Below are 25,546 nucleotides of genomic sequence, written 5' to 3' on the forward strand. Positions count from 1 at the left end.
GGACGCTTTTGGAAGGCCTAGTTCCCTCTGTGCTAAACCCAGTTTCCCCAGGACACACCATTGTCACTCATAGGCACTTCCCTACCTGTCCCCACTCCCCACTTGCTCAAGCCATGGGTTGGTTCCCAAACTCAAGGGCCCTGCTCCCCGAGGGCACCCCTCCTGGAGACTTTGCTACAGCACACGCCTCGCCCCCGGGTCAGCGGGCCTGGGTGGGCCCATGAATTGCAGCTCTAGGGACTCCAGTGGGGCCTGAGGGCCGGGAACTCCACTCAGACTCCTGAGCTACAGGGAGTGACACCCACAGCGGGTCCGCCTGAACTTTGAGAGCTTCCGGTCCTTCCACGCCGCACACCATGTCCAGCCCTCCCCCTGGGTGGCCCTGGGCCTATGTTACAGAAGCACAGTCTTTTACGGACCTTGAGGCCTGATGTTACCGTTGGGGCTTGGAGGAATTCAGACAAACCCCATCCAGGGCTCTCCCCCATTTCGAAATTGCCCATATGGCGCCCACAGCACACATGCCCTCTGCCCCGCACTCCTCTGCCTGATGGCTGTAGGGGACGTGTAGCAGACCCCAACCGAAATAAGGGGGTCTGCTTGGACAAGGGTGAGGCAGAGGGGCCGTGTGGCAGGGCCAGGGCTGGGTCCCAGTGCTGGTGGTGCCCCAGGGCACAGCCAGGCTGGTGCTGGGGGCAGGGAGATTGGACTCAGGAGCGGATGTGGTTCCAGCCCTCGGCTGGGTCACATTTTGGGCATCTCTAGGACCGCATCTTGGCCCCACAGAGAGGTGTGCAGCTGGGCAGGACCAAGTCCTCACTGGGCCCATGGGCCACAGAAGTGAAGAACCAGGCTGGCATCAGGAGGCCCCCAGGGAACCTGTGTGGGTCCTGGACGAGGGCAGCCAGGGGCAGCTAAGCGCCATCTGCCGCCTTGCCCTTGAGGGAGGGATGGAAGGGGGCCCGAGCTCCAGCCTCTCACCCAGCCGATGGGAGACCCTTCCTCCTGACAAGTCTCCAGACAGGAGACCCAGAGGCTGCATGGGGCAGGGGCGGCTGAGGTCGCTCTGGACACCTTTGCAGGTTCCTGCCCAGGGACTTCTGCTTCCACATGCAGTCACATGCTTCCACACGCAGTCACATGCTTCCGCACACAGTCACACACTTCCACATGCAGTCACATGCTTACACACAGTCACATGCTTCCACTGCAGTCACATGCACACATATGAAGTTGTGCTTCCACATGCAGTCACATGTTACACACACAGTGACACTCTTCCACATGCAGTCACATCCTTACACACGCAGTCACACTCTTACATACAGTCACACCCTTACTAAACACGCAGTCACATGCTTTCACACGCTCACACACACAGTCACACACTTCCACACACAGTCACATGTTTTCACACAGGTGCACACAGATGCTCATGTGCACACACTCGTGGCTGCCCTTCCCTGCCAGCCTCTGCAGGTTGCCTCTTTCCTGCCCAGTGGGGCCTGCGGGCCTCATGGCTTCTCCTTAAAACCATGCCACACGGTGAAGCAGGGAGTGCAGCCAGACAGATGCCAACTCTGAAAAATCCCCTCCACTTCCTCTGGCCAAGAATCTAGGTGAAATCTGCCTGTCCCTGCCACAGAGCTGCCCGGAGCGCAGGCTCCAGGGAAGGGGTCATCATGTTGATAATCACCTGCCGAGGGCACTGCTCATGTGGCCAGGGCCAGCCCCGGCTGGGCGACGGCAAGGGACCCCCTGTGGGCTGTTGGGATCCTGTCCTCACTGGCTGAGCACCGTGGTCCTGATCTGTGGCCTCTTCTCTCTCTCTCCAGACCCGAAAACCCTGGCCACAGCTTTGCGCTGTAAACATGGCACTCTTGGGAGATGGTGGGGGTAGCCTCTGTTCTGGGCTGATTTCCTAGGCTGGATGAGGGGAGCAGAAGACTCTCACTGTGAGGCTGAAAGACTCAGCCCTAAACCAAGGATCACGGTGGAGCCCCGGGGGCAGCGTGAAGGCTGAGGTCACTGTGGACTCCCAGCTGGCTCGGTGTCTGTCCCAGCCCGGGAGAGCAACAGGGTTTCGTCACCTCCCTGACTTGTATTATGAGATCAAATGACGGTAGCCCCTGCGTGTCTGTGACACACTCAAAGCAGGGCCTCTCCGTGAAGACCCCTGAGAACACAATGGCTGCAACTGGCAGCTCGGCAGGGGCTTCACGGGCAGACAGGCACAGCCTTGCCCCCGATGCAGGGTCGCTCAGCTCCTGGCTGGCCAAGTCGGCCTCTCTCCCCTCCTGAGCTCCCTACGCCCCATTCCCCCCCCCCCGCTTTCATCATTCTGTAGGTCTCCCCATAGAAATTCTAGGAATGATGGCCTTGGGACCCTGGAGCGAGACCACGGCAAAACCCAGATAAAGGATGTCAGGTCTCTGGGTGAGCTGTCGCCTACCGTTACCTAGCCTATACCTCCTGGCCCTGCACGCTGACCTGCGAGAGTGCCGGCCAGGAAGGCGTGCCCCTGTCGTGGAGGCCTCAGTGGTCGGGGTCTGGGGACCTCAGTGAAGAGATGCCCACATCCAGAACAAGCCTGTTGAGCGGGGCAGAGGGCTGGGCAGGCTCCTGACCTGGGCCGACCCTCTCATGGGGCGTCCTGGCTGGAGCCCGGGGCTGAGGAGGGCCGAGCCTGATCTCTGGTCTCTGGCTGCCCCGTGGACCGCGGAGAGGGAGCGATGTGTGTCTGGCCCCGCCGAGGCCTCCCCGCAGGCTGCCTGCCTCCTCTGGGCTTTCCAGATAGTTCTCTGCACCTCATTTTCTCAAAATGTTTTCTGTGCACTAATTAGCCCTCCTCTCTTCACCCACCCTCGAAAGAAGAGCTCCCTCTCCCCCAGCAACAGGGACAGCAAAATGAGACGGGTTTTTCCTGGAGGCTGTGCGCAATCGCTTAACCCCTGTGACTGACGGGGACAGGAGGCCGGGGGGCCCGAGGCATGGACCTGCCTTTAATCAGCAGGAAACACTACCTTTCTCTCCTAAGCTGTTTGCTTGGCTAGTAAATTAAACATGCCCCGAAAGCGTTGATTTTCCTCCGGTAGGTCCGGGGTTTTGGGAAGTAGAATTCAAACAGCCAAAGTCATGTTTTGAATGGAGCCCTGTCACGGACACGCACTTGACGGGGACGCTGCCCCTCTCTGTGCCCGCAGAACTCCAGAGACACCTGGGGCTCTAATTCCTACTTGGCCTTCGGGCGGGAGCGCCCACGCCGGAAAGGAGTCGCAGAGTGAGTGCGCGGGGAGCTCTGGCTCCCAAACCCAACTTTGTTTGCAAGCTCCCAGCTCCGAGCAGTTACCAGTTCCAAATAATAAGATGGCATGTTAATTACCCCCCCTCTAATTTACCTTCGTGCTGCACACAGTCCGTGGGGGGCACGGGGTGTTCTTTCAAAGCTAAACAACTTCAGGTCTTTAGGGCGGAGGAGCTCTGTGGCTGCGCCTCTGAAAGCATCCACCTCGGCAATTAGAAAGGACCCGTTGGACACTTAAAACACAGTAATTACTTCTCTGAATGCTGATAAATTAAATAAGTGTTTTCCTCTCAACTTTTCCCCCCAAGACCTTGGTTTCTTTTGAAAGAAAACATTTTGTGACTCCTTGTGCTGATATGTTTATAACCAGTGTGAGGAATCTGAAGTCATTTTTCCTGCACTTAAAAGTTCTGTTCTCCCGAGAGGCTCCGGTCTCCCCAGCCAACGTCGGGGTGCGGGGCCGGGGCCGAGGGGCGAGGGCCAGCGGGACCGGGGCCCAGTCGTTTTCATGGGTCTCCGAGGCAGCCACAGAAGGAGGGACTGGCATGGAAAGATCTAGAGCAGGTCAGAGTGACGGAGCTCACCCACCTCCTGCCCCTTCCCGCTGCTCCCCGCCTCACCCTTGCACCTGTCTTATTTATGCTATGGAGGTGCAATTCAACTGCTGCGAAGGGGGCAATTTAGCGTCACCAAGCTGTTCACCAAGCCGGGCAACGCCCCTCTCTCGAGTTTCCAGACACCTCAGCACCCCAAAAGGAGACCTGGGTCGCCCGCCCTCCCCCACCCCAGCCCCCAAAGCCTCCCATCTTCGTCTGTCTCTGGGGACCTGTGCTGGGGGGGTGGTCTAAATGCCACCGGGCAGGTGTGAGCCTCTGCATCAGCTTCCTGCGTGGAGTGCTGCCTGTCAGGGCCGCCTTCTTCCTTGGGGAGGGGGTATCATCCGCTCATCTGTTCCCTCATTCTCCGCAGACGGACCTTTGGGCTGTTTCTGCCTCCTGGCGACTGTGAATCTGCCCCTGTGAACATTGGAGTGGCCTTGGGGACTCTTTCCGGCCCTCCCCATCTCCCCCCCGTGCCTCAGGTTGCCCTCTGGTAGAGTTTCAGGCGACACACACACACACCATCTTGGCACCCGCCCTCTCTTAGGACGGACCCCAAAGGCCCACCCCAAACAGACAAGCTGGGCACCCTGTGATGCTCAGTCAGGGCCCCATGACTCCGATATCCGGGACCTCAGCAGGCCTGTTCCCAGCTTGCGTGGAGATCATCAGGAACTTCCCCAAGCCCCAGTGGATGTCCAGGGGGGCTTAAGTGCAGGGCAGCAGCTCTGAGCACATTTCACGGCCACCCAGATTCAGACTCCTCTCAGGGACTTAGGACTTCTGCTGTCCCTGATTTCCAAGAGGAAGTTCAGAATGTTCTGGAGCAAGTATTTCACCATCAACCAGCCCTGTGTGAGCCACCACGTGTGACAGCTTCCCCAGCTGTCCCCAAGCTTGTGAGGCAGGCAGTTCCCCTAGGGCAGGTCCAGCTGGTGTGTCCTTAGGTGGCCGCGGTGGGGTAGACAGGGTGCACTGGGCCATGCCACCCCATCAGAAACGTTGGCCCCAAGGGAGCCTGGGAGGATCCCGTCCTCTGGAGCCTCTGCCATCAAGTGATGGCGGCTTGGCTCAGGGTGGAGCGGAGGTGGCGTCTCCCAGGCAGGGGCAGCAGCCAGGCCTTCTGGGCCCCTGAGCACCCTTGGTCCCTGCTGGCACCCGGGTCCCCGGCGCTCCCTGAGCCATACACATGGGTGGGGCGTGTGCTGCAGAGGTTCACGCTGCGTTGTCTCCTTTAGGTGACGGTGACGTTGTAAATAATATGTATGAGCCTGACCGGGACCTGCTGGCCGGCCACAGCGCGGAAGACGAGGCCGAGGACAGCGCCATGTCACCCATCCCCGTGGGGCCGCCGTCCCCCTTCCCCACAAGCGAGGACTTCACCCCAAAGGAGGGCTCGCCCTACGAGGCCCCGGTCTACATTCCTGAAGACATTCCGATCCCACCAGACTTCGAGCTTCGAGAGTCCTCCATCCCGGGGGCCGGCCTGGGGGTCTGGGCCAAGAGGAAGATGGAAGCTGGGGAGAGGCTGGGGCCCTGTGTGGTGGCGCCCCGGGCTGCCGAGGCGAAGGAGACAGACTTCAGATGGGAGGTGAGTGATCGCGCCTGAGAATGATTGATCACGGCCATTTATCTTGCGTTCAATCTATTTATAAAGCCGGGCTGAGCCGCCGCTGCCCGAGGCGGGAGAGAGCGTTCGCATGTCACATTTCCCAGGCCCGTTTTATCCCGAAGCTCCATGACGCGACTCAGAAAGCATCAGCGGTCCTCGTGGGCGCCCATCAGCCCTGCAGGCCACGCCCACTCTCTCCCGGAAATGTGTCTTTCATGAGCTCATGTCTTAAAACATCCCCTGCTTCCCGAGGGTCCTCGCTGCCATCGTGGAGGGGAAGGGAGATTAATTGAATGTCCGAGAACAGGGGGCCGCCCTTGGGGGCTTCCTTGCAGGCAGAACAGGGTGGGGCAGCTCACAGATCACACCTGGTGGCCGCACTGCCCCAGACGCTGCCTCCCCGCCTGCCCCGGTCAGCCAGTGGCCTAAGAGCACCCCAGCTTCTCCAGTCCCAGGGCACAGGCCTCGTCCTGCCAGGAGGGACGGCTGGCTGTTTAAATTTTCCCACCACGGCGTGACCGGCCTTGCCGGTCTGAGGCTGGCCTGGTGGACCTGCTGCAAGGGTCAGGAGAGAGGGCGTCCCTGGGACGGCTCCGCGCGGGGAACACCCAGAGCATGCTGCCCGGCTGTGAGGGACACTAGGCCCGTGTTGGGGGCCTTGATGGTCCCACGGGGCTGAGAGCCCCCTCCCCGCCCCCGACAAAGTGCGCTTCCTGGCGGGTCCCGGCCTCTCTGCTGGCTCCATGCAGCCAGTTGCTGGCGGTGTTTTAGGCAGGGCTCTGGCCTGGGCAGAAGATGGGAACAGTGATTGGATTTTCCCCTGTGCCTCCCAGCCTCCAAAGTGCCCTGAGGGAGGTGGAGTCCTTGTGGGCAAATTGCCCAAGCAGAGCAGAGGACCCCGAGACGGGTGGGGGCAGCAGGGTCCTGGGTCTGGCCCACCTCCCATTCTGGCCGCTCTTGGCTCTGGAGACGTGCCCAGCCAGCTCCGTGCCACACTCTCTGGTCTGCCCAGCTCAGATCAGCCCTGGGGAGGCTCCTGTGGCCCCCGGAAGCCCTGGAACACCTCCCCGGAGGTGGCGGCACTAAGGGCCATTTGTAAGGAGACTGACGGCCTGGGGGCCAGTGGCTGCCTGTACCCTGCAGAGCTGAGGGCATCCTCCCTGGGCAAGAAGACCAGGGCACCTCGGCAGCTCCCAGCAGGCAGATATGGTCCTTAGTAGCTCACAGAGTCCCACGTGGCTCCTTGCCACAGACACAAGGGGACTCAGGAACTGTTCTCTGAGTGTCAGCTTGAAGCGCCCCTGCCCTTTACAGAACTGTGGGGGTCCCGGTGCCTGAAGAATGCTCGTGGCAGAGTCCGAGGCTGCCCAGTGGGTGGGAGCTGTGCCTTTACAGGGGGCACCTGTGGACCGGGCACATCCCCCCACCTCAAGAGGCAGAGGACAGTGTGTGGCCCAAGGTCGGGTCACCTTCAGGAGAGACTGGCCAGGAGCCAGGGGGCCCGGTGAGACAGGAAGGGGAGAGTTTGGAGTCGATGCCTCAGCGGAGATGTGCCCGGCCCCACGGCTCTACGGGCCCCTCACGGGACCGTGGAGAGCATTTTTCCAGCAACACGGGTCTTTGGCTGCGCAATGGAAGTGGCTTTGGCAGACGCGGCCTGTCGCACCCTACCCTGCCTGGCGTGTGGGAGAGGAATTCAAGGGTGTTTGCCCGTCACACTTAGAAAGGCCGGGACTGTTTAACTAGGAGGTGGCTTGTGGATGTGAGAGGGCCAGGCCCCTGCAGGAGCACTTCGGGTGACCTTCAGGTGACTTTGTTCTCGCCTACTCTGTTACAAGTTTCTGTTTGCTTTTTGTAAAAGAAATGGCCCGTATCACGGGGTCTGCACGGTGCCAGGTCCAGCGCGGGCTGTGGGGCTGCCTGTTGACTCTGCAGCATGTTTGTCCCGGGTGTGTACGTGAGGGAACACGCTCTCGCCACGGAGCGCCTTCTGTTTCTGCCGAGGCCTTTGTTCCACGGTGGAGACCTGACACCTACCTTTCCTGCCGGAGCTTAAAATTCTTTACTCCCCGCCCCCGACACCCCCCCGACGGGGCTCCCTCCGTGCCCGGCAGGGGCTCTGCCACCTTGTTTTCCTTGCGAGTCCGGAGTCAACTCCCTTCCATCCGATGGGGCGGGGCCGCCCTGTGCGTCGGTGCCTTCGGGAGCTGACCTCGGAGCGGGGCAGGAAGCCACCACCTCCGGGTGAAGGAGCGAGAGGAGGAAGCGGGTCCGGAATTAGGCCGCACCCGGGTCTGCCCAAAATGAGCGATGCCCGTCATTCAAGGGGGGCTCTCCCCGCCTCCAGCCATCTCACTTGGGGCCCTTCGGCAGGAAAGTGACGTCTTCCCCTTGAGCGGCCTCCCGAATTTTCCACGTGTCCCAAAAGAGCTAACTGCCATTTCCCTTTGGCTTGTGCCTTCCCCGAGGCGGGCCTGGGGCAGGGAGTCACAGGTGCCCCTTTCTCTGTGGGCTTCCTCCTTTCACCGACCGCCCGGCCCGTCTCTGAGTGCTGTGGACAGGGGCCTGCGATGGGATGGGAACCAGGCTTCAGGGCTGGGATCCCCCTGTAGTTCCAGGCAGGAGAGGGACCTTCTGCTAAGTCCCCTTCCCAGGCCACTCGAACCAGTAAGGCGGCTCTGCTGGCCCTTCCCTCCGCACTCCTGCAGGGCAGGCCCGATATAGAGAAAAACACGGGTGCCAGCGTTACACCAGTGGGATCCCGGTCAGGCCTGGAATGGCCCACGCTTGCGTGTTGTCCCCCCGTTTCATATGTACAATTGTTCACCTTCACACTGGTAACTCAGTGTGCCGAACCAGTGCTTTGATTTTACTGTGATCTCCACAGTATTCACTGACTGAAAAAGAACAAGTAATGACATTTTAGCCACGATGACAAAGGATGAGAAGGATCGGTGTCATTTGGCCTCCCCAGGTGGGGCCACTCTGAGCTCGGAAGCGGGGTTCCTCTGGCGCAGGGGGCTCTGGGAGTGGCGTGAGTGCAGGGACCTCACCAGGCGGCAGCCCCGCAGGCACAGGTGTGCGTCTCTCCAAGGACAGGTTTGAAACGAAAGTCACATGGATTATTCTTACTGTCACTTTGGGGCACCGTGGAAATCATTTTCTTTCTCCTCTGAGAATAAAGTTCTTGTTCTGGACGAATCAATTGACGTAAAATGAGAAGGTCCTGTTTCCTTTTCCCTTGTTACAGCAAGAGATACGGTGCCAGGTCACACTTGGTTTCGGACTGACTGGGGTGAGTCGGGGCTCTTCTTTCTCTGACGTGGGGCCGATGTGGACGACACCATGACCCCCTGCGGACGAGGGATGGGGCAGGCAGCGCGTGAGGCACCTGCGGACGAGGGATGGGGCAGGCAGCACGTGAGGCACCCACAAGCTTCGGGTTCAAGCTCGGGGGAGCTTTCCGTCCAAAAAACAGGAACGCGGTGGGGTTGGGAGCTGACTTTCCTCTGCCTCGGATGCTGGTTCAAAGCCCACACTCCTACACTGAGGCTGATGCTGACCGGGGAAGGCCGCCCCTCCTCCCTCCTCCCGTGTATTGGGAATAGTTGCTGACTAAACCCACTTTGTTCCTGGGTGCTGTGGGGAACCCCAGGATGTGCCTTGAGTCAGATGCCCCACCCCAACCCGGAGGCTCACTCTGTACGTGGCTGTGAGTGTGCTCCGGGTGTGTGGGAACCCCCCTGGGCTTCATCTCAGGGAGGGGGATTCGTCGGGAAGGGTACCCGAAATTCCTGGCCCCCTCTATCTGGATGCAGCCAGGTTCGGTCTCTTCCCAAATCTCACACCCGCCTGCCTCCACCGAAGCCCGCCTGCCTGGAGTAGATCACCCCGTGAAGGCATTTCATCGCCCTGGGGTCTGCAAACACAGAGATTTTGTTGAGTAATCATGACATTTGTCATCGTGCTGTTTATTTTGCTAATTAAGAGGTAGCAGCCGGGTGACAGCCCCGAGGGAGGAGGCCGTGGGAGAGGCGCTGGGGAGGCCACCTGCTCCGGCCCAGGCTGTAGCTGTGTGGCCATGGCACCGAGGCCTCGGGGCCGGAGGGGCAGGATCATGCAGGACCCCAGGGAGGCATGGGGGGCACTTTCCTCCCCGCATAGGCCGCTGTCTCCCACCCAAGGTCTGTTTGTTTCTTTGTTGACTGTGTCTCCCCAGAAAGGCTCTCGACGGCATCATGGCCCCGCCCGTAATCAGAAGGCTGATGAGTAAGTGCGTCTGCCTCTGCTGAAGAGGCCAGGTGAAAAATGTTAATGTGAATTGATGGGGTTTCAATTATTTGAAGAATGTACTCAAGTGGACGACCTCACCCCCGGCGTTAGTTACTGAATATTAATGTGCATTTATTTGTTCAATCAACAAATGCACCGTGTCAGCCAGGGCCTGTGGGAAGCTCTGGGACCGCAGGGGAACCAGTCCAGAGGCCTTAGGCTGCACTGATTCTCCGGCACCACCACCACAGGACCCCCAGGCTGGTGTCTCCTGGGTCATCGGGGCCCACTGAGGGTCTCCGGCAGGGCCAGGACCTGCCAATCTCGCCTGTAGACCAGGAGCTACACGTCAGCCAGAGATGGGTGAGAGCAAGCCCAGCCGGCACTCTCAGAAGATGTCCACGTGCGTGATACAGAATTATTATCCAAAATGCCCAGCCTTTGTGAGGAAGCAAAGCCTCTTCTGTGCACGCAGGCCTGTCCACCTGCATGTGTTTAGGATAGGATGCTCTTCTCTTCCTGAGTGGGATACACGAGAAGCCCATTTGCAGGTCCATTTTGGTCCCAAGTGACAGGATGACGATGAAGGGGGTGGGGGCAGCCCAGCCAGGCATCTGGCTCCCTGGGACAGCAGGAGGGACAGTGCTGTAGCACGTCAGTCTCTGACATCACAGCACAAACGTCCATGATGGGCTTTTAAAGGCACCATGAGGCCAGCATAAAAATGCACCGCCCAGAGCCAGCTTCCCCGAGTACCAGGGAGCACGGGAGGGCCCCACATGCTGAGACCCAGTTCAATTCGATGGCAGGAGGGACAGTGGCAAATTTGCTCCAGAGTTCCTGCGATGCGGCCGGGTCCGCAGGGTAGGGTAGGGAATCATACGGGCCAGCCCTTGCCACACACAAACCCCACCCCTTCTCCCCTCCTCCTGTACGCCCTCTCCAGCAAATGTTAACATGACTCAGTGCAGGAGATTGTGTGTGAGCTTGCACACGCAAATGCCACCCCCCACCACTGCTTAGGTTTTGCCTGAAGTCCTAGCCAGGGCCTTGGCCTCTCGGGATGGGGTCACCTGTGTCGTCAGCTTTCGGCTCTGTCTGTCTTGGGGCGTGCAGGTCGGGTACCTGCGGGTTTTGCTTCTCTGGGAGTTCTGGCTGGATTTAGAGCTGGAAGGTCCTGGAGAGGCCATTCCAGGCTCTAGATTAATGGCTGTGCTCAGGACGTTAGACCCTAAGGAGTCAGCGCCTCCATCCAGACTCATGCTCTGGCCCGCTCATGTTCCAGCTGGGCAACCTCTTCATGACGAAGGTGGGCTCAGGGCTGGGGCTGGGGCGGGAGCTGGACTTAGGCCCCTCCGTGGGCCCCGGGGTGGGGAACCGAGGTGAGCTTGGCTGTGGGTCTGAGCCCAGGTGGAAGTGACCCTGTTAGAACCAATCCCCAGCTCTGGCCCAGGATGGCTTCTTGAGGCTCCTGGGACCCTCCTTCAGTTCCCCTCAGTCTCTGTGGCCTCTTGAGCAAACAGCAAACCACGATCAGTACAGAGACAGACACATGCGGCTGCCCTGTTGCCATCAAGACCCTTGATGCTCAAGGTGTGGTCCCTGAGCCCACGGTGGCGGCCTCCCTGCAGGCTTGTTGGAAATGCAGAACCCTGCCCGCGCCCCGACGCACTGAGTCACCACAAGCAATTGAGTGAATCGCTGGCGGCTCTTGTGCATAGCAGAGTTTAGGGAGGACCCACCAGGCAGCGAGTGCCCAGCTGATGCAGCGGCTTACAAGGGGGCAGCTCTGGGTGTGCTGTAGGCATCAGGAGAGTCACCAATGTTCCCCGCAGCTGTGGAAGGATGTGCTGCCCTCCTGTCCACCCCGCCTCCGGGGCTGACCCCCCCAGGTTTCTGGCTCCTTCCCGGTCCCCAAGGGGATGGGGCAGCAGTGCCCACCAGTGCCAGGTCTAGCCATTCCTAGGAGGTCTCCAGGCTGCCTCGTGGCTCTGGGATTCAGGAAGGAGGGGCATCCCCCAGCCACCAGCGCTGGTTTGAACCCCAAAGTGCTTGACGTAGCCCTCCTCTGCAGAGGTAGAGCTTGTGTGTCCAGTGCCCTCTGCTCGGCAGGCAGCGTGCTCCCTCTGCCCCCTGGAGCTTCCACAGCCACGGACCTCCGCACCCTCCACCCCATCCGGCTCTGGGGGACCCATGGCCCCAACTGGCAAGCAAGAAGGGCCCAACCCAGTGAGCTCCCATGGCTCAGGCACCCTCTGAGAAGTGCAGCCGCCCAGCCTGGGAGGAGGTGCAAGCCCCACCCCCCAACACTGTCCACTGTGGCAGAGAAAAATGTGAGTGAGTCCACTCCCTCACGTCGGTCTGTACTGGAGGAGGGAGGTGGTCAGGGAAGCTCCCAAGTCTTTCCCGGGTGCTTGAGACCCGAGGGCAGAGGCCAGGGGCTGCACGGCCCCCTTCACTGCATGTTGGTGTTGCCTGGAAGCATGGGAAATGCAGGTGCCCAGCCTGCCTCGGAGAGGCTGGACCACGGCCAGGGAGGGCGGCCAACCTCCCTGTTTGCCCTGGAGCATCCCAGTATCAGACCCAAAGTCCCCACAACGCCCTCTGAGCATCATGCAAAAGCTACCAGGAAACCCTAGTTTACGGCCTGGGCCCAGAACAGCTGACCTAGACGGGAGGCGCAGAGAGCCCGCCTGGTGTCTGGCACCTGCACCAGTCCCCCAAAGCACTTGTCCCACCTTCCAGCATGTTCAGTGCACCCTGAGGGGCTTCCTGCCTTCCGGCATGTTCAGTGCTCCCTGAGGGGCTCCCTAGGATAGTGTTGAGGACATTTGGTCTCTCAGCAGACGACGCTGCTGCCTCAACCGGCTCACCTCTGGCCCGCAGAGGCGCTGACTGGCACCTCCCGGCACGGGGTGCTTCCTTCTGTCTCTGCCATGCTGTGTCATCCTGGAGCTGAGCCCACCGTGAGCCCTGCTGGCCTGCCGTGGGGGCAGACGGTGCTCATGGGCTCAGCTTTTAGATCACCCTATCCTTTAAATCCCAGCGGAGGGGAAGGGGCAGACCACGGCAGGCCCAGGCTGGAGCCTCAGGAAGGGAGGCCAGGGCCAGTCTGAAAGTATCGAGGCTGGACGGCAGCGTCCGGTCACTGTCTGTCCAATCGCCCCATGTTAGGGCTTGGTATTCTCAGTCCTGCGTCTTGTCATCTAAACGCTGAGACTCGTTCCTGGCCCGCCCCTGCCCTCCAGGCCACTGCCCACGCCACCCCCACGGCTGGGCGGGCTTGGCCCCGGGCACCTGGCCAGGCTCTGGGCACCTCTGCATGGCGGCCAGGCTGCTCCACTCTGCGTGGGGAGTTTTGTGTGAGGCCAGGAAGCTTTGCCGTGGTGCTTCCCCACGCAGGAGCTTCTGGATGTTTCTATGGAGGCCTAGCACGGCACGTCTGAAACCGCTTGGCGAATGCTCTGAGGAGCGGTCCTGTGGACCCGGCACCCGGCAGCGCTCGGGGCACACAGCATCGGGATTTGGAGAGAGACGGGGCCCCGTGTGACGGTGCGGAGCCTGAGGCCACCGTGGGGACAGGCGTGCAGAGAACTCCACGGTCCCCGGTGTGGCTCCAGCAGCGGCTGGCGGTGCCAGGGAGGAATCACAGCACAGACCTCCCATTTCCCCTGCACTGTGACATCAGCCCAAGACGTTTTTAGCCCAAGAATGCCACGAAATCCTGCACTATCTTCGGCCCGACTCAGAGGCACGGGTATATAAGGAATTTTAGAAAAAAGGAGACAGAATGCCTAAGAATACCTCCCCGATGGCTCTCCTTTACTTCCTTAAGGGGTAATAACTCCGCGCCAGCCCAGCAGAGGGGACTTTCTTTAAATAGAGCATTCTGATTCACAAGCAAAAAAGGAAATAAATATTTTCTTTTCATATTCGAGACATCTGTGAATACCAACTTTTTAAATAGTGTTTTCCAATGGCATCACTCACGCCCCACTCCCCAGTGAGTCTCAGAGCCCACCCTTCCTCAAGAACTTGTACCCAGAAACCTGAAAACATCATCAGGGTTTCCAGAAGCAGGAGGGAGAAGGGCCTCTGCGTGGGGACGTGGCTGGCCTCCCCGGGCTCCCCGAGGCTCCCTGTGAGAACGGGGTGCTCCGGAGCCTCCTGCCTTTTCCCTCCTCCCCTTCTTTCTTCCTTAGGGAAAATAAGGATTGGACGTGAAGGGAGTGTAACAGAGGCGTGTGGTCTCTGTGTGGCCTGGGAGGGCACCTGCTCTGTGCCCTGGTCTGTGTTCAGCTCTGGCCACACGGGGACCCTCCCAGCTGTGCTGATTAGGACACGCCACCCTCGCTCTGACAGGGGAACCCGGGGTTGAAAAGGAAGAAATAGCTCCTGGCCCCCATGTCTGTCCATGCAGGGACCGCGAGGTGGGGGAGGACCCCCCTCAGTGACCCCGGCAGAAGATCTCTGGGGGCAGCCAGGGAGAGGTACAGGAGGGCTCCAGTGGGGGCAGGACTGGCCCAGCCCCGGTTCCTGCCTACACTAACAACGTGCAGATGAGGAGGGTCTCAGCTCTGTGCCTCGCAGGCCGGCCGACGGGGCCCAGGCCCTGCCTGGCCCTGCCTGAACGTGGCCCTGTCCTCTGTGGGACCCTGACCCAGCCGGGCCCTGGCACTTGACTTCAGGACAGCCGATGGCTCTCTCTCTGGGGTGGGGGGGATTCTGTGTCATAACTGTGACCTCAGCCCCACTTTCTCTGAGGAGCTGCTGTTCCCTTGTTTGAAAGCGGGTCCGGAACCCAGCCCCATGGGCTCCCGTGGGTCTGAGAGTGCTGGAGGACCTGGCAGTGAACAAGGCTCAGCACAGGGTGCCCTGCCTGAAGTCGGGGTCTGCAGTGGCCCCAGGGTGCCCAAGGCCCAGCCAGCTCAGGGACCTGCAGAAGAAAGGGGTGCATTCAGCCAGGAACCGCGTGGGTCCTGACCCAGACAGTCAGCCTCTGAGACCCCCACCCAATTCCAGGCTCCATCCTCTACCCACTGGCCTAGAGCTCCTAGGGTAGGTCCCAGGAGTCTGCACTCTAAGAAGGAATCACGGGGGGCACGTGGAGGAGGCGCTGGGAAAGGGGCTTGTCCTGAACCAACTTCCTCCTCTGCCCCTGGGAGCCCAGAGAGGCTCTTCCTGAAGGTGCGGCAGCCGGCGGGTGGCGGCACAGCCTTTCCTGACCACAGGCCTCAGCAGGGCAGGTGGAGAGAGCAGGAGCTGGAGCCGCGGAGAGGAGGGCACCAGGGGCTGCTGGGGGACCCCACTGTTGCCCAGGGGGTTCTGTGCAGCAGCTGAGGAGGCGGGGGTGGGCTCCACACCACTGGCCCCTCAGCATGGCTGCTGTCCCTGGCCATAGCTGCATAGGGTGGCCCCAGAAGCCAATCAGCCATGCGCCCCCAGGGCCTGGAGTGACGGCTGAGGTTGGAGGGGCTCCTTTCATACCTGAGTCCTACCTGGGGCATCACTGTCTCCTCCCGCTCCTGGTGCAGGGGTGAACCCAGGCCCCAGGGAGGGAAAGAGTCAGGTGGGACCATGGAATGGGTACACCCAGGACAAGAGCCCAGGGTCCCGTCCCCAGGCAGGCCCTTTCTGCCCCTGCAGCTACTGGACGATGGCAGTGAGCAGGGAAGGCCCCTCCCTCCTGCCTGCCCCCACCCAGCACAGCAGCCCCAGCCCATCGTGGGCCCTCAGTCTGGATGTCCCTTGGGTGATCCTGCGGCCTTGGCATCCTAGAGGAGTGAGCCCCATGGGCCAGGGAGGGGTGGCACAGCCCTGAGAGGCAGCTCACTCGCCTCTGGCACCTGCCCCCACAGTGAGGTCCCTGCGAGGCTGTGCTGGGAGCTTTGTGCTACCAGGCGGTGGCCTCCGAGGCCGGCAGGAAGCAGCTAGACCACTGAGACTGAAGAATCCACAGTACAGGCCATTTGCACTTGAGATCTTTTAATTGAGAGTAACTTCCCAGCAGCAGGCTTCAGAGGGAACGGGATGGGTGGGGAGGGCAGCCCCTCCTGAGGGTGGGCGGCTGTGGCCTGGCAGCTCCCTGGGGAGCCTCCCTGAGGCCTGTGGACCAGCTCCTGGGCGTCCCTTCCTCCCCTGGGTCAGACACAGGTCCCACGAGTTCCAGGCCACAGAGGTCTTCCTGGGTGGGACGAGGGTCTGTGGGTGAGGGCATGAACCTCAAGCTCCTCAGGAGGCAGCGCCCTCAGGTCCTGTCCCACCACCCTCCCGCTAGGCCTGGCCAGCTGGTCGGAGCTTCCCCTGTGATGGGAATTCTCATGGGCCGGGTCGCCAGCTCCGGTAGGAATGTGCTCTCAGGGTGGTACGGGCCACCTTGGCCTCAGCCAGAGATGAGGGTGACGCAGCTGCTCATGGGCACACTGAGGGGCAGGACCTGAGGACCAGCCCTGTGGCTGCCTGTCTCTGCTGCCCCCGGCATGAGGGTAGAATCTGCTCAGGGTAGGGGCGGGACGCCCTTGCGTTCTCTGGACCCCGTGCTGCAGTGTGGCCAGGTTGCTGCCGTGGAAGGCACCTGCCTTGAGGGGCCGGGTCAGCCCAGGGTGGCGTCTCTCCGGGGTGAGGAGTTGGTCTGAGTGTCTAAGTGAAGCCCCTTTGTGGAATGGCGGGAAGCTGCGTCCTTGCCTGCATGGAGGGTTCGTTCTACGTGGCCTGACCGAGCCTTTCCTGTGACTAGAATGGCCTGGAAGGGACTGTTCCCCTCCGATGCCAGGATGCAGTGGGCATGCCCGCTGTGCCGGGAGCGTGGTCCCTTCTTGCTGTTGTAGCTCCAGGCCCACCTGGAGTGCTTGGCGTGGCACTAGGCCGTGGCCTCCTGGGAAGCGTGGGTCGTGCTTTCCAGGGAGCCGGCTTGGAGTGCAGGCCCCGCTCTCCCCGCCGCATGAAGAAGGGTGCCAGCCTCCAGCAGCAGCCGCCCGGGAGCACTTGTGCGTCCCCTCTGGTCCTCCGGTCCCAGCCTCGCCTCTTGCACGGGGCTGGGCAGGGATTACCAGCCGCACGCAGGCTGCGGGAACCCCCTTTGTCCGGCTTTCGGCAGAGTTCCTTCCTTCTGGGCTAAAGCCCAGTTTAATTGTACATCCCATTGTGTCGTCTCATTCAATCATGTTCAAAAATACCTGCGTCCACTCCGTTCCCATTTAGATCTCTCTGAAGTCCATTCCGGCTTATCAGCACCGTAATTTCACGAGCAGAGCTAAGATTTCTGCCATTTAGGCCCCAGGCATTGTCTGTCTCGGCAGCAGCTGAGATAAACCCTCACCCAGAACAAAGTCGAAATGACCTTTTACAAGTAGAAGCGGCCTTGTTTCCCTCCAGACTAATTTATCAGCGTTGGTTTCAGCGCCCGCTCAGTGGAGGCAGGAGAGCGTGCTGCGGGGCGGGGCGGGGATTAGGACGCTTGGCTGCTCCGCAGTTTCAGCAGGCACCTCTGGATCTGGGGGACCGAAGCTGCGGACGGCCGTGGGGTGCCGCGGAGGAGCTCCCCCGTGTGTGCGTGGGGAGCCACAGCCAGCTGTCCCCTGAGGAGCATGGGGCCTTCGTCTCACGGCCTGGGGCAGGGGGCACAAAAATGAAGCCTTGTGTGAAAAGCAGGCACCGGGCTGGAAGCTCAGCCAGGGCGTCTGTGCTGAGCTTCTCGGTAACAGCTCACGCGTTCCACCTGCAGAGGCTGGCCGGCTCAGTCCTCCCCTTCCTGCCCGCCCCAGGAACAAGCATCCCTAGGCAGAAGGAAGGAAGGAGAGGCTGCTCAGGCTCCTGGCTCAGCCAAAGTCCCATTTCCAGAAGGTTCCAGTTGCTCTGGCTCCTGGGGCTCAGTTTGCACTGGAACTGCCGGGCCCCTCGAAGCATCCTTGTCCCATGGGGTGGGCCTCTGATGGGCCTTGGATGAGTATCTCTCATGCATGAAGAATCACTGGGAGCTGAGAAGTGTCTCACTCGCCAGGAGCCCTAGCTGCAGTTAAGCCACGTGTGGCCCTGCAGGGCAGGACGTCAGTCTGCTGGCCCTGGACGCCTGCCCTTGCGGACACGCGCACCATGCTGTCTTCTCGGAGAGACCACGGTGGACCCTGTCTCCAGCCTGAGCTCTCAGAGGTGACCCTAACCCGCAAGGGCTCCAGGGCAGCTGCGCAGGGATCCCAGGATGGGAAGGTCCTTGTCTTCCATCTCTCTCCCACAACCCAGGGAATGCAGAGGTTCTGGGCCGCCCAGGGTCTTGCTGGGGAAGGGACCTCACACCCTCCCGGTGCCCTCGGGTGAACTCTGAGGCATCAGACTGGAGGTCAGAGATGGAACCTTCTTTGTGGAGGCTGAGGCTCACCTTTCCTTCCAGTAAAGAGAGCCCCATGATGACTGCCCAGGGCCTGAGGGTGCAGAGGCCCTCCTCACAGTGACCAAGTCAAGGGCCTGGGGAGAAGGTGGAGGGGTCTGGCCCGTTGGTTGAGGCTGCCTTGGCCATGGGCTGGAGCCTGTATACCTGCAGAAAACCCAGGCTCCACTAAGGCCCTTAGCGGGGGCCCTCCTTTAGGCTTAAGGTCAATTTTAAAACAGCCTGGACGTCCTGCGTGGGATCTGAAGAACTCCCAGGTATCCCTGGCGCGTGTCCTCCTGGGAATGCAGCCTAGTGCCTGTGCTACCTTCTGCCCAGTGGGCAGGGCTCGAGTCACGGAGCAGGTGTCTCCGGCACCGACCCGGCCTCGGCGCCCATGATGCTGCCTGTGGACTTCCAGCAGAGCTCTAGACCCAACCAAGGGCAGAGAGGACCAGAACCAGAGCTGAACCGGGGCAGAGGAGGAAGAGGAGCGGAAGGAGGAAGGAGGAAAGAGAGGAGGAAGAGGAGGAGGAGGAAGGAGGGGAACGAGGAGGAGGACAGCCGAGGGCTGTGCATCCCGGGTCACCCCCAGCCAGAGTGGGGTCTCGGGGAAGGCCAGCTCCCCAAATGACTGCAGCCTGTGATGGCAGGAGGACGCCACCACCCTTGTGTTTTGGGAGCATAGCGTTGCCTTCTCTTGAGGAGGACGGGGATGGAAAAGGGGTTCTTTGCTGCGTTTTGATCAAAGCCTCCAAACTCCAGATCCCCGGAGCTGCTGGGCTGAAGGAAATGCGCTTCCCTTGCCTCTAAAATTCCCTTTGTCCTGGTGATTACTTCAGTTCTTCTGACTTGAAGCTCACACAGATGAACAAGACGCAGCCGCAGCACCCAGAGGCAGGTGTCCAGTCCACAAAGAGGTGGCCTTGAAATCCGGTAGTCCAAGCCACAGAGGCAGCCTCCCCTGCCCCGCGCCCAAGTTCCCGCCACAGGCCCAGACCTCTCTCTCCACTCCGAGCAGGGAGCCCCCTGGGATATTCCCTCATGAGACCATCCTTGTGACCCTCAGGAATGATGTCAGCTGTGGGGACGACGGGGGGACCACCCGGGGCAGCTGGCCTCCGAGGGACTTGCTCCTCCTGAGCGTGGCCCTGGGGAAGGGAGCCCCGGCTCTGACGCTTCCCCAGTGACCCCCGGCAGGTCAGGGACCCCAGCCACTTGCAGCATCCTCAGGGCAGGACCTCGGTGCTCAGACGCTGGCGACACATTCTTTAATGGCTTCCCTGCCCCCACGCAGCCCTCTCCCACCTGACCTCCATTTCTACTCTGGATCTGCGTCTCCACCCTCTTCTGCATCCACTATTGAGCCAGCGGCTTCCCGGGTCCCTCGTAAGCTTTGCACTGACTCAGAAGGCTCTCCAGCTCTCGGTGGGGCCTCCAAGTGGAGCCTTTGAGCATGGGGTCCAGCTCCCGTGGGTTTCTCGCTGATGGGTGCTCCTACATAATGGTAGGTCCCACACACACATCCACGAGGCTGGGACACCCTCACCATGGAGAGGTCCCTCCTGCCTTCTGGGGTCAGAGGACTTTCCGCTGCCTCAGGGAGGGAAGGCACACCTGGGAAGCAGCGCCCACGTCCTTGGAGATGCGCCTGAAGGTGTGCAAAGGGCAGCCTGGCCTTGCCCCTTCACCCATGTGACCTCGTTGTAGACTTTCATCTTCTTGGTGTTACATGAGGGGAAACTGAGTCTGGAAACGAGCACATGATGCTGCTGATAGAGCAGCTGGGAGTCGGGTGTAAGCTGCAGACGGGAAGGCCACCTGCTTCCCATTGTCAGGGGCAGGTGCATCCTTCATGCTAGGGGAGACTGGGGGAGGCTGGGGAGGCTGGGGGAGGCTGGGGAGGCTGGGGAGGCTGTGCTGCCCTGTGAGGCCCCTGTGTACTAGGCTCCACCGAGAGACAGGGATGGGTCAGGGCTCAGTTCCCTTAGTCACAGGTTACTCCGGAATCCTAGGAGAGCAGAGACGGGCTCGAGCCTAGTGGGCCTTCTGCATTTCTGCTGTCTGGCTGTGCTGCCCGTGCCCTCTTACAGGTCTGCAGGTGACGGACAGTGTGTGCCTTCTGTGTGCTCCTGTTTGCTCCTTTTCAACCTCAGTAGCTTTGTGGGGTTTTCAAAAAAGCAATGTGCACGTTTTTGAGATGTCTGCATGCAGAGGTGGGGCCCCGGCACCACAGAAAGAGGAGGGCAGCTCAGACTCAGGCTCCCAGGTGCCGCTGAGACCTCAAGCAAGCCATCGTGACCTCTGGGCCTCAGTTTCCCCACCTGATAAATGAGGAACTAAGAGAAGCGTCTTGCTGGCCCCACTCAACCCCAGCCTGTGGTCTGAGTACTCTGATAGCCAAGAGGTGCAGAGATGAAGAATGGGGGGTTGGCGGCAGGGAAGGCATTTTCTTTGACAGAATCTGAAGAAAGTGGATAATTTTCCGCTTGCTGTACCCTCACCCCAGCCTGGAAGCTGTGCATTCCTGGGCTGGCATTCTTTGTCTCTGATGAATTTGCTGTCATGTGGGGTCACCAAGATAAAGCAGGGCAATTGTGTGCCCACCACCCCCAGACTGACGTGCAAACGTCACTCTGAGAACCTCATCTTCTGTTGCTTTGCTGATTTTCTCAAAGAAGTTAGGCTCTGGGGGGGTGGGGGCATGTTTTTGGCGGTCATCCCTGAGACGGTCGCATCCCACGCCACAGGTGGATTTGGTGAATGATGAGGCACCTGAGAAAGTTCCCTCCCACCCACGCAGCCTTGTGAGTCCTCATTCTGTGCGGGTGTTCTAATAAACCAGCTCAGGTGAATGAAGAATGGGAAGCACCTGAGCACACCGAGGGGACAGAGAGGGAGGTCCCTATGAGCCCATGTTAGGGCCTTGGGGGCGCTGCCACGAGGTGCCCCGTGCCATGTGGCCTGCCCGTGAGATGGCAGCTCCAGAGGCCAGAGGCCCCCGATGGAGGTGTCAGCCTCGCTCCTGCAGAAGCCTCTGGGGCGTGGTGTGTCCGTGTGTCCTGGGCAGCCGGGGGCCGCTGCAAATCTTCCCCATGTTTTGGCTTGCAGACGCAGCCCCTCGAGGTCGCTGGCTTTATCTTCACGTGGCCCTTCCTGCGTGTGCGTCTGCGTCCACATGTCTTCTGTGGGGTAAAGATATTACTCGTGCTGGACTCGCACCACCCTACCTGTCTTTTTGTTTGTTTGAGACAAGGTCTTGTTCTGTCGCCAGGCTGGAATGCAGAGGCACGATCTTGGCTCACTGCAATCTCCATCTCCCAGGTTCAAGTGATTCTCCTGCCTCAGCCTCCCTAGTAGCTGGGACTACAGGCACCCATCACTGTGCCCAGCCACGTTTTGTATTTTCAGTAGAGACGGGGTTTCACCATGTTGGTCAGGCTAGTCTTGAACTCCTGACCTTGGGTGGTCCGCCCGCCTCGGTCTCCCAAAGTGCTGGGATTACAGGTGTGATTGAGCCACCGCGCCGGGCCTCCCTGTCTTAACTAATCAAATCTGCTGAGACCCTATTTCCAACCCAAGCCACGTTCTCTGGTCCTGGAGGTGAGGGCTTCAACATGGGAACTCAGGGGGCACAACTCACATAGACCCCTTAGACATCAGCTGTCTGGGCCTGGGCATTCCCAGGGATAGCAGGGGACAGAAGACAGTGCCCCGTGCACACCTGATCCCCGTGCCCCTGTGGCAAATGCTAGTACCCAAGACCTCCCAGACAGGTCTCCTTTCGGGACTCAAAGGAGACCACACCTGGGTTAGGAAGGGAGGTGTGGAGGCCCAGGGGTGATGGAACCTAGGGCCAGTGACATGTGAACAGTGGTGCCAACTCACGTCTTAACAGTAAGATGCCTTTTTAGGGCCAGCGTTTTTAGCCAATTCCAGTATGTTCCATTTTGGAGATAATGTTAGCAAAATAAACATCAGAGTGGACTTGGCCGCTCACAGACACGCAGGTTCGCTCGTACCCCCGTGGCACACGTGGGTGGTGTGGCAACTTCCAACAGATGAAGCGTCTGTGTCGGGGGAGGGCAGTGGGAACCGGGGTGACCGTGGACCCCGCTTGCTCCCTGAAGAGCTTTTACAACTTTCAGGCAGAGAATAAACTGGTTTGGAGGTAAAATGATGGAGTGTGAACGTTTCAAAGCAAGGGAAGGAATCCCACCCTGACCCCTATGGTTCCCAGAGAGGGAAGCTGACTGTCCCAGAGACACACACCCTCCCGTAGGAGCAGCGGCCACGAGGGAAGCCTCCGAATTCCTTCCAGCCCTGCCCCTGTCCCAGGGGAGTCCATGGCTCCGTTTCTGAACCAGCGTGTGGGTGAGGCTTGGGAATGCCGACAGCCCGGCTGCTCATCAATTTGTAATTTTAAAAGTCTTCTTTGAGGACAGTGCGGGCTTTCAGAAGCCGGCTGACCACTTGACGTCGCGTGTAAGTAGCCTGTGACCACGTTCGTGCGCTCTGCCTTCGGCCCAACTGGCCCCAGGTTTGCAGACCTGAGGCTGTGGGAGGCTCGCCCTTGAAGGCCCTTGGGAGGGCAATTCAAAAACGAAATGGTTAAAAAATGGGCGGGCGGGCAGGAAAGGAGTGGAGGGGACCGGGCCCAGCGGTCGGCTAATTGGAGAGTGGGACCCCCGTTGCGGGGGGGCCCTTGCGGGACAATGTGCTCGGAACGGGGAGCTGGGAAGGCCCCTCAGGATTGTTATCGAATTAGTTGAAGTCAGAAGTCCCCTGAATGGGGTAAAGAAGGGAAGGGAAACGCAGGCCCGGGTATAATGCGGCCTAAATGAGGGCCCCATTCACTGCCCGTGAAAGCCTCCGTCCCTTCTCAGGGAGGGTGGGCAAGCTCACTTTTGTTTGATGGGGGTGGGGCTGCTCTGAGAGTATGTTTTTACCTAGAGCTGGGGACCCAGGCAGAAGGGGAAGGGGCACTGAAAATAATCCCCCCGCGGGCAGCGGGAACGGCACAGTCATAGGGCCCCCCTCCCCCGAGCCTGCCGGGCACCGTCTGAGCTCCCTCAACCCCAGGGTCACCAGAGCGCCCACTGGGGAGAGATCACTCCTGATCAGCCATCGGGTCACTCCACTGATGCCCGGGAAAATGCCGAGATGTGAGATGTGCCTGTGTGCCCAGCTGCATAGGAAAGAAATGTATCCTAATGGCTGAGTTTGAAAAGAATGTGTTGGAAGGAGGAGAAAAACCCAAGAAATACGGAAATGGACCAGCCGGAAAACCAAAGGCCAGAAACACAGAGGTGGGGGGGACACAGCAGGCTACAGAGGAAAAGAAATACTTAACAAAGTGCTGTGCTCAGTAAATATTTGTTGAATTCATACGTTAATTAATTTTCCAGATGAGATTTTCCTAATCCATTTTTTAAAGAAAATAAGGATTAAGAAGGTAGTGGAATCTGGTTATGAGGGCGGGCGTGGTGGAGGTACAGGGGACGGGGCATCCGGGGGTGAGGCTGGGACCAGATTCCTGGCCAGGCCTCGGCCATTGCCCAAGGGGCAGCTGATCTGATGTTCAAGCTGCATCCCCTGCCTCTTCACCCACCTCCCAACCCTGAAGCCCGTGCAGCCTCGGGGATTGGGTGGAACCACCTGGGTCTCCAGATCCCACAGAGTTAACCCTCTCCCAGGGATCTGAGCACCAAAGGAGGCCCCAGCCCTCGGCCCTGACTCAGGGGTGACCTCCAGGCAGCTGTGAGACTGCCACTCTTGGAGCCGTGGCGGTACCCCTGGAAGCCCTTCACAGGCTCCTGGGGCGAAGGCCTGTGTGTGACATGAAACAGCAGGCATCCACCTTGCTTCTTCTACAGACCACAGCTCTGGTTCTTTGAGCAGGGGTAAGGCAATTGCTCCCAGGCTGGGAAGCAATTGGAGTGTAGGGTGAGGTCCCGGTGCTGGCTGGATGCCCTCGCCGTCACACAGCCTAGAAAGTGTTGCTGAGTGAACTGAAGGTGCACGTGGCCCTTCCTGAGTCTGCTCCCTGCCCCGACACACACGCCTTTCCTCCCACACTCCTGTGCACACGCCCCTCACCTGCCCTCCATGGAGGACCCGCAGGAAACCTGTTGCCTGGGGTGAGCTGGGTCCCAGTGCTTTGGGACCCGTGCCTGGGCCTGCGGCATCCCAGACGTGCTCATCTGAGCAGGAGGGTTGGCGGAGCAAGGCCGGCATGGCAAGGGGTGAGCCACGCCATGAAATGGGCCCGGCAAGGTCACACGGCACCAGCTGGACCAAGGCTGGTCAAGAATCCGAGTTTTCTGCAGAGGGAGACACAGCCTGACACCAGCCTCGGGGACCTGTGCGGCTGGGTGGGGTAGAGAGATGGAGAGAGAGGAAAATATCACCTTTGGGATGTGGGGGAGGAGGGGCAGCTGGCCCAGGAAGCAGGGCAGGCAGACGGCCACCCAGAGGACCCGTCTCAGAGGTGACATACAGGCCAGCAATGCCGCCAGCAATGCCGCCCGCATGTCCCTCATGGACCTGCTTCCAGGAAGGTGGGAAAGGCCCAAGGGACGCAGGGCAGAGGAGACGCAGCTGTGGCGCAGCCAGGAAGGATGCGGCTCTGGTGGGGGGAGTTTGGGGATGCCTCCTCATGGCGCCAACCCAGCAGCCCCGCCCCTTCCATCTCCAAGCGACCCAGGGAACAAACGTCCTAGCCCAGTGCCGTTGATCCCCTTTTTATGACTTGGAAAGAAATTCACAACTACAATACACGAGGTCATTTGGTTAATTCCACTGCCGAGCTGCCCACGGCGCACACCCCCGGACGCTTTGGCCCAGCCAGGTTCCCTGCTAAAGGCGAGTTTGACGATCTCGGGAACTTTGGCATTTGTTTATGGCAGAGAAGTGAAATTCTGCTTCCCCAGAGGGCAGAGCGCTTCCACACATGGCTTTAAAGGGAAAGCAAGGCACGTTTGTGATGAAGCCACCGGCCAAGTGCTGAGGCAGGAGACGACGCCCTTTGGAGCTGCCCACGTGGCAGCAGCGGCCGGAGGCCCGTTTGCCCAGGTCTCTGGCCTCTTTTTGGTTTCCTGTTGCCCCCGGCACGCCTGTCACCTGAGAGAGCACCTGGCATTCCCTCATTCACCAATGCTCCTCGAACAGCATTCTGTGAAGGTGGCGGTCCCCGTGTGCTGGCTGTGGTCTTCTGGGAGCTGAGGAAAGGAGCTCCACCTCAAAGAATCAGGCAGGATTCTCCTCTTTCCTCCCCCTCCCTAGAGTCAGAATTATTCCGATAATTGCGCTCGTCTGACTCCAAGGCCGTCTCCAGAGTTTTGAGTGTGAAATAGAGTCGCTGTCTCTCAGCAAGGCTGCCAGCATTCTCGGGGACC

The 25,546-nt window shown here is 60.1% G+C and overlaps 1 protein-coding gene across 3 annotated transcripts in view; it reads left to right on the top strand.

Annotated features, from left to right (window-relative positions):
• The window catches only part of PRDM16 (PR/SET domain 16), a 354,638-nt gene that overhangs the window by 105,133 nt on the left and 223,959 nt on the right, over nt 1-25,546 (top strand). For all 3 annotated transcript variants that reach the window (XM_037743522.1, XM_037743524.1, XM_037743525.1), the window contains exon 2: nt 5,142-5,494. In XM_037743522.1, the coding sequence (XP_037599450.1) occupies nt 5,142-5,494 (353 nt within the window). The remainder of the gene's footprint in view (nt 1-5,141; nt 5,495-25,546) is intronic.

This window comes from Cebus imitator, unplaced genomic scaffold, assembly GCF_001604975.1.
Source record: "Cebus imitator isolate Cc_AM_T3 unplaced genomic scaffold, Cebus_imitator-1.0 Scaffold145, whole genome shotgun sequence".
Taxonomy (NCBI): Eukaryota; Metazoa; Chordata; class Mammalia; order Primates; family Cebidae; genus Cebus; species Cebus imitator.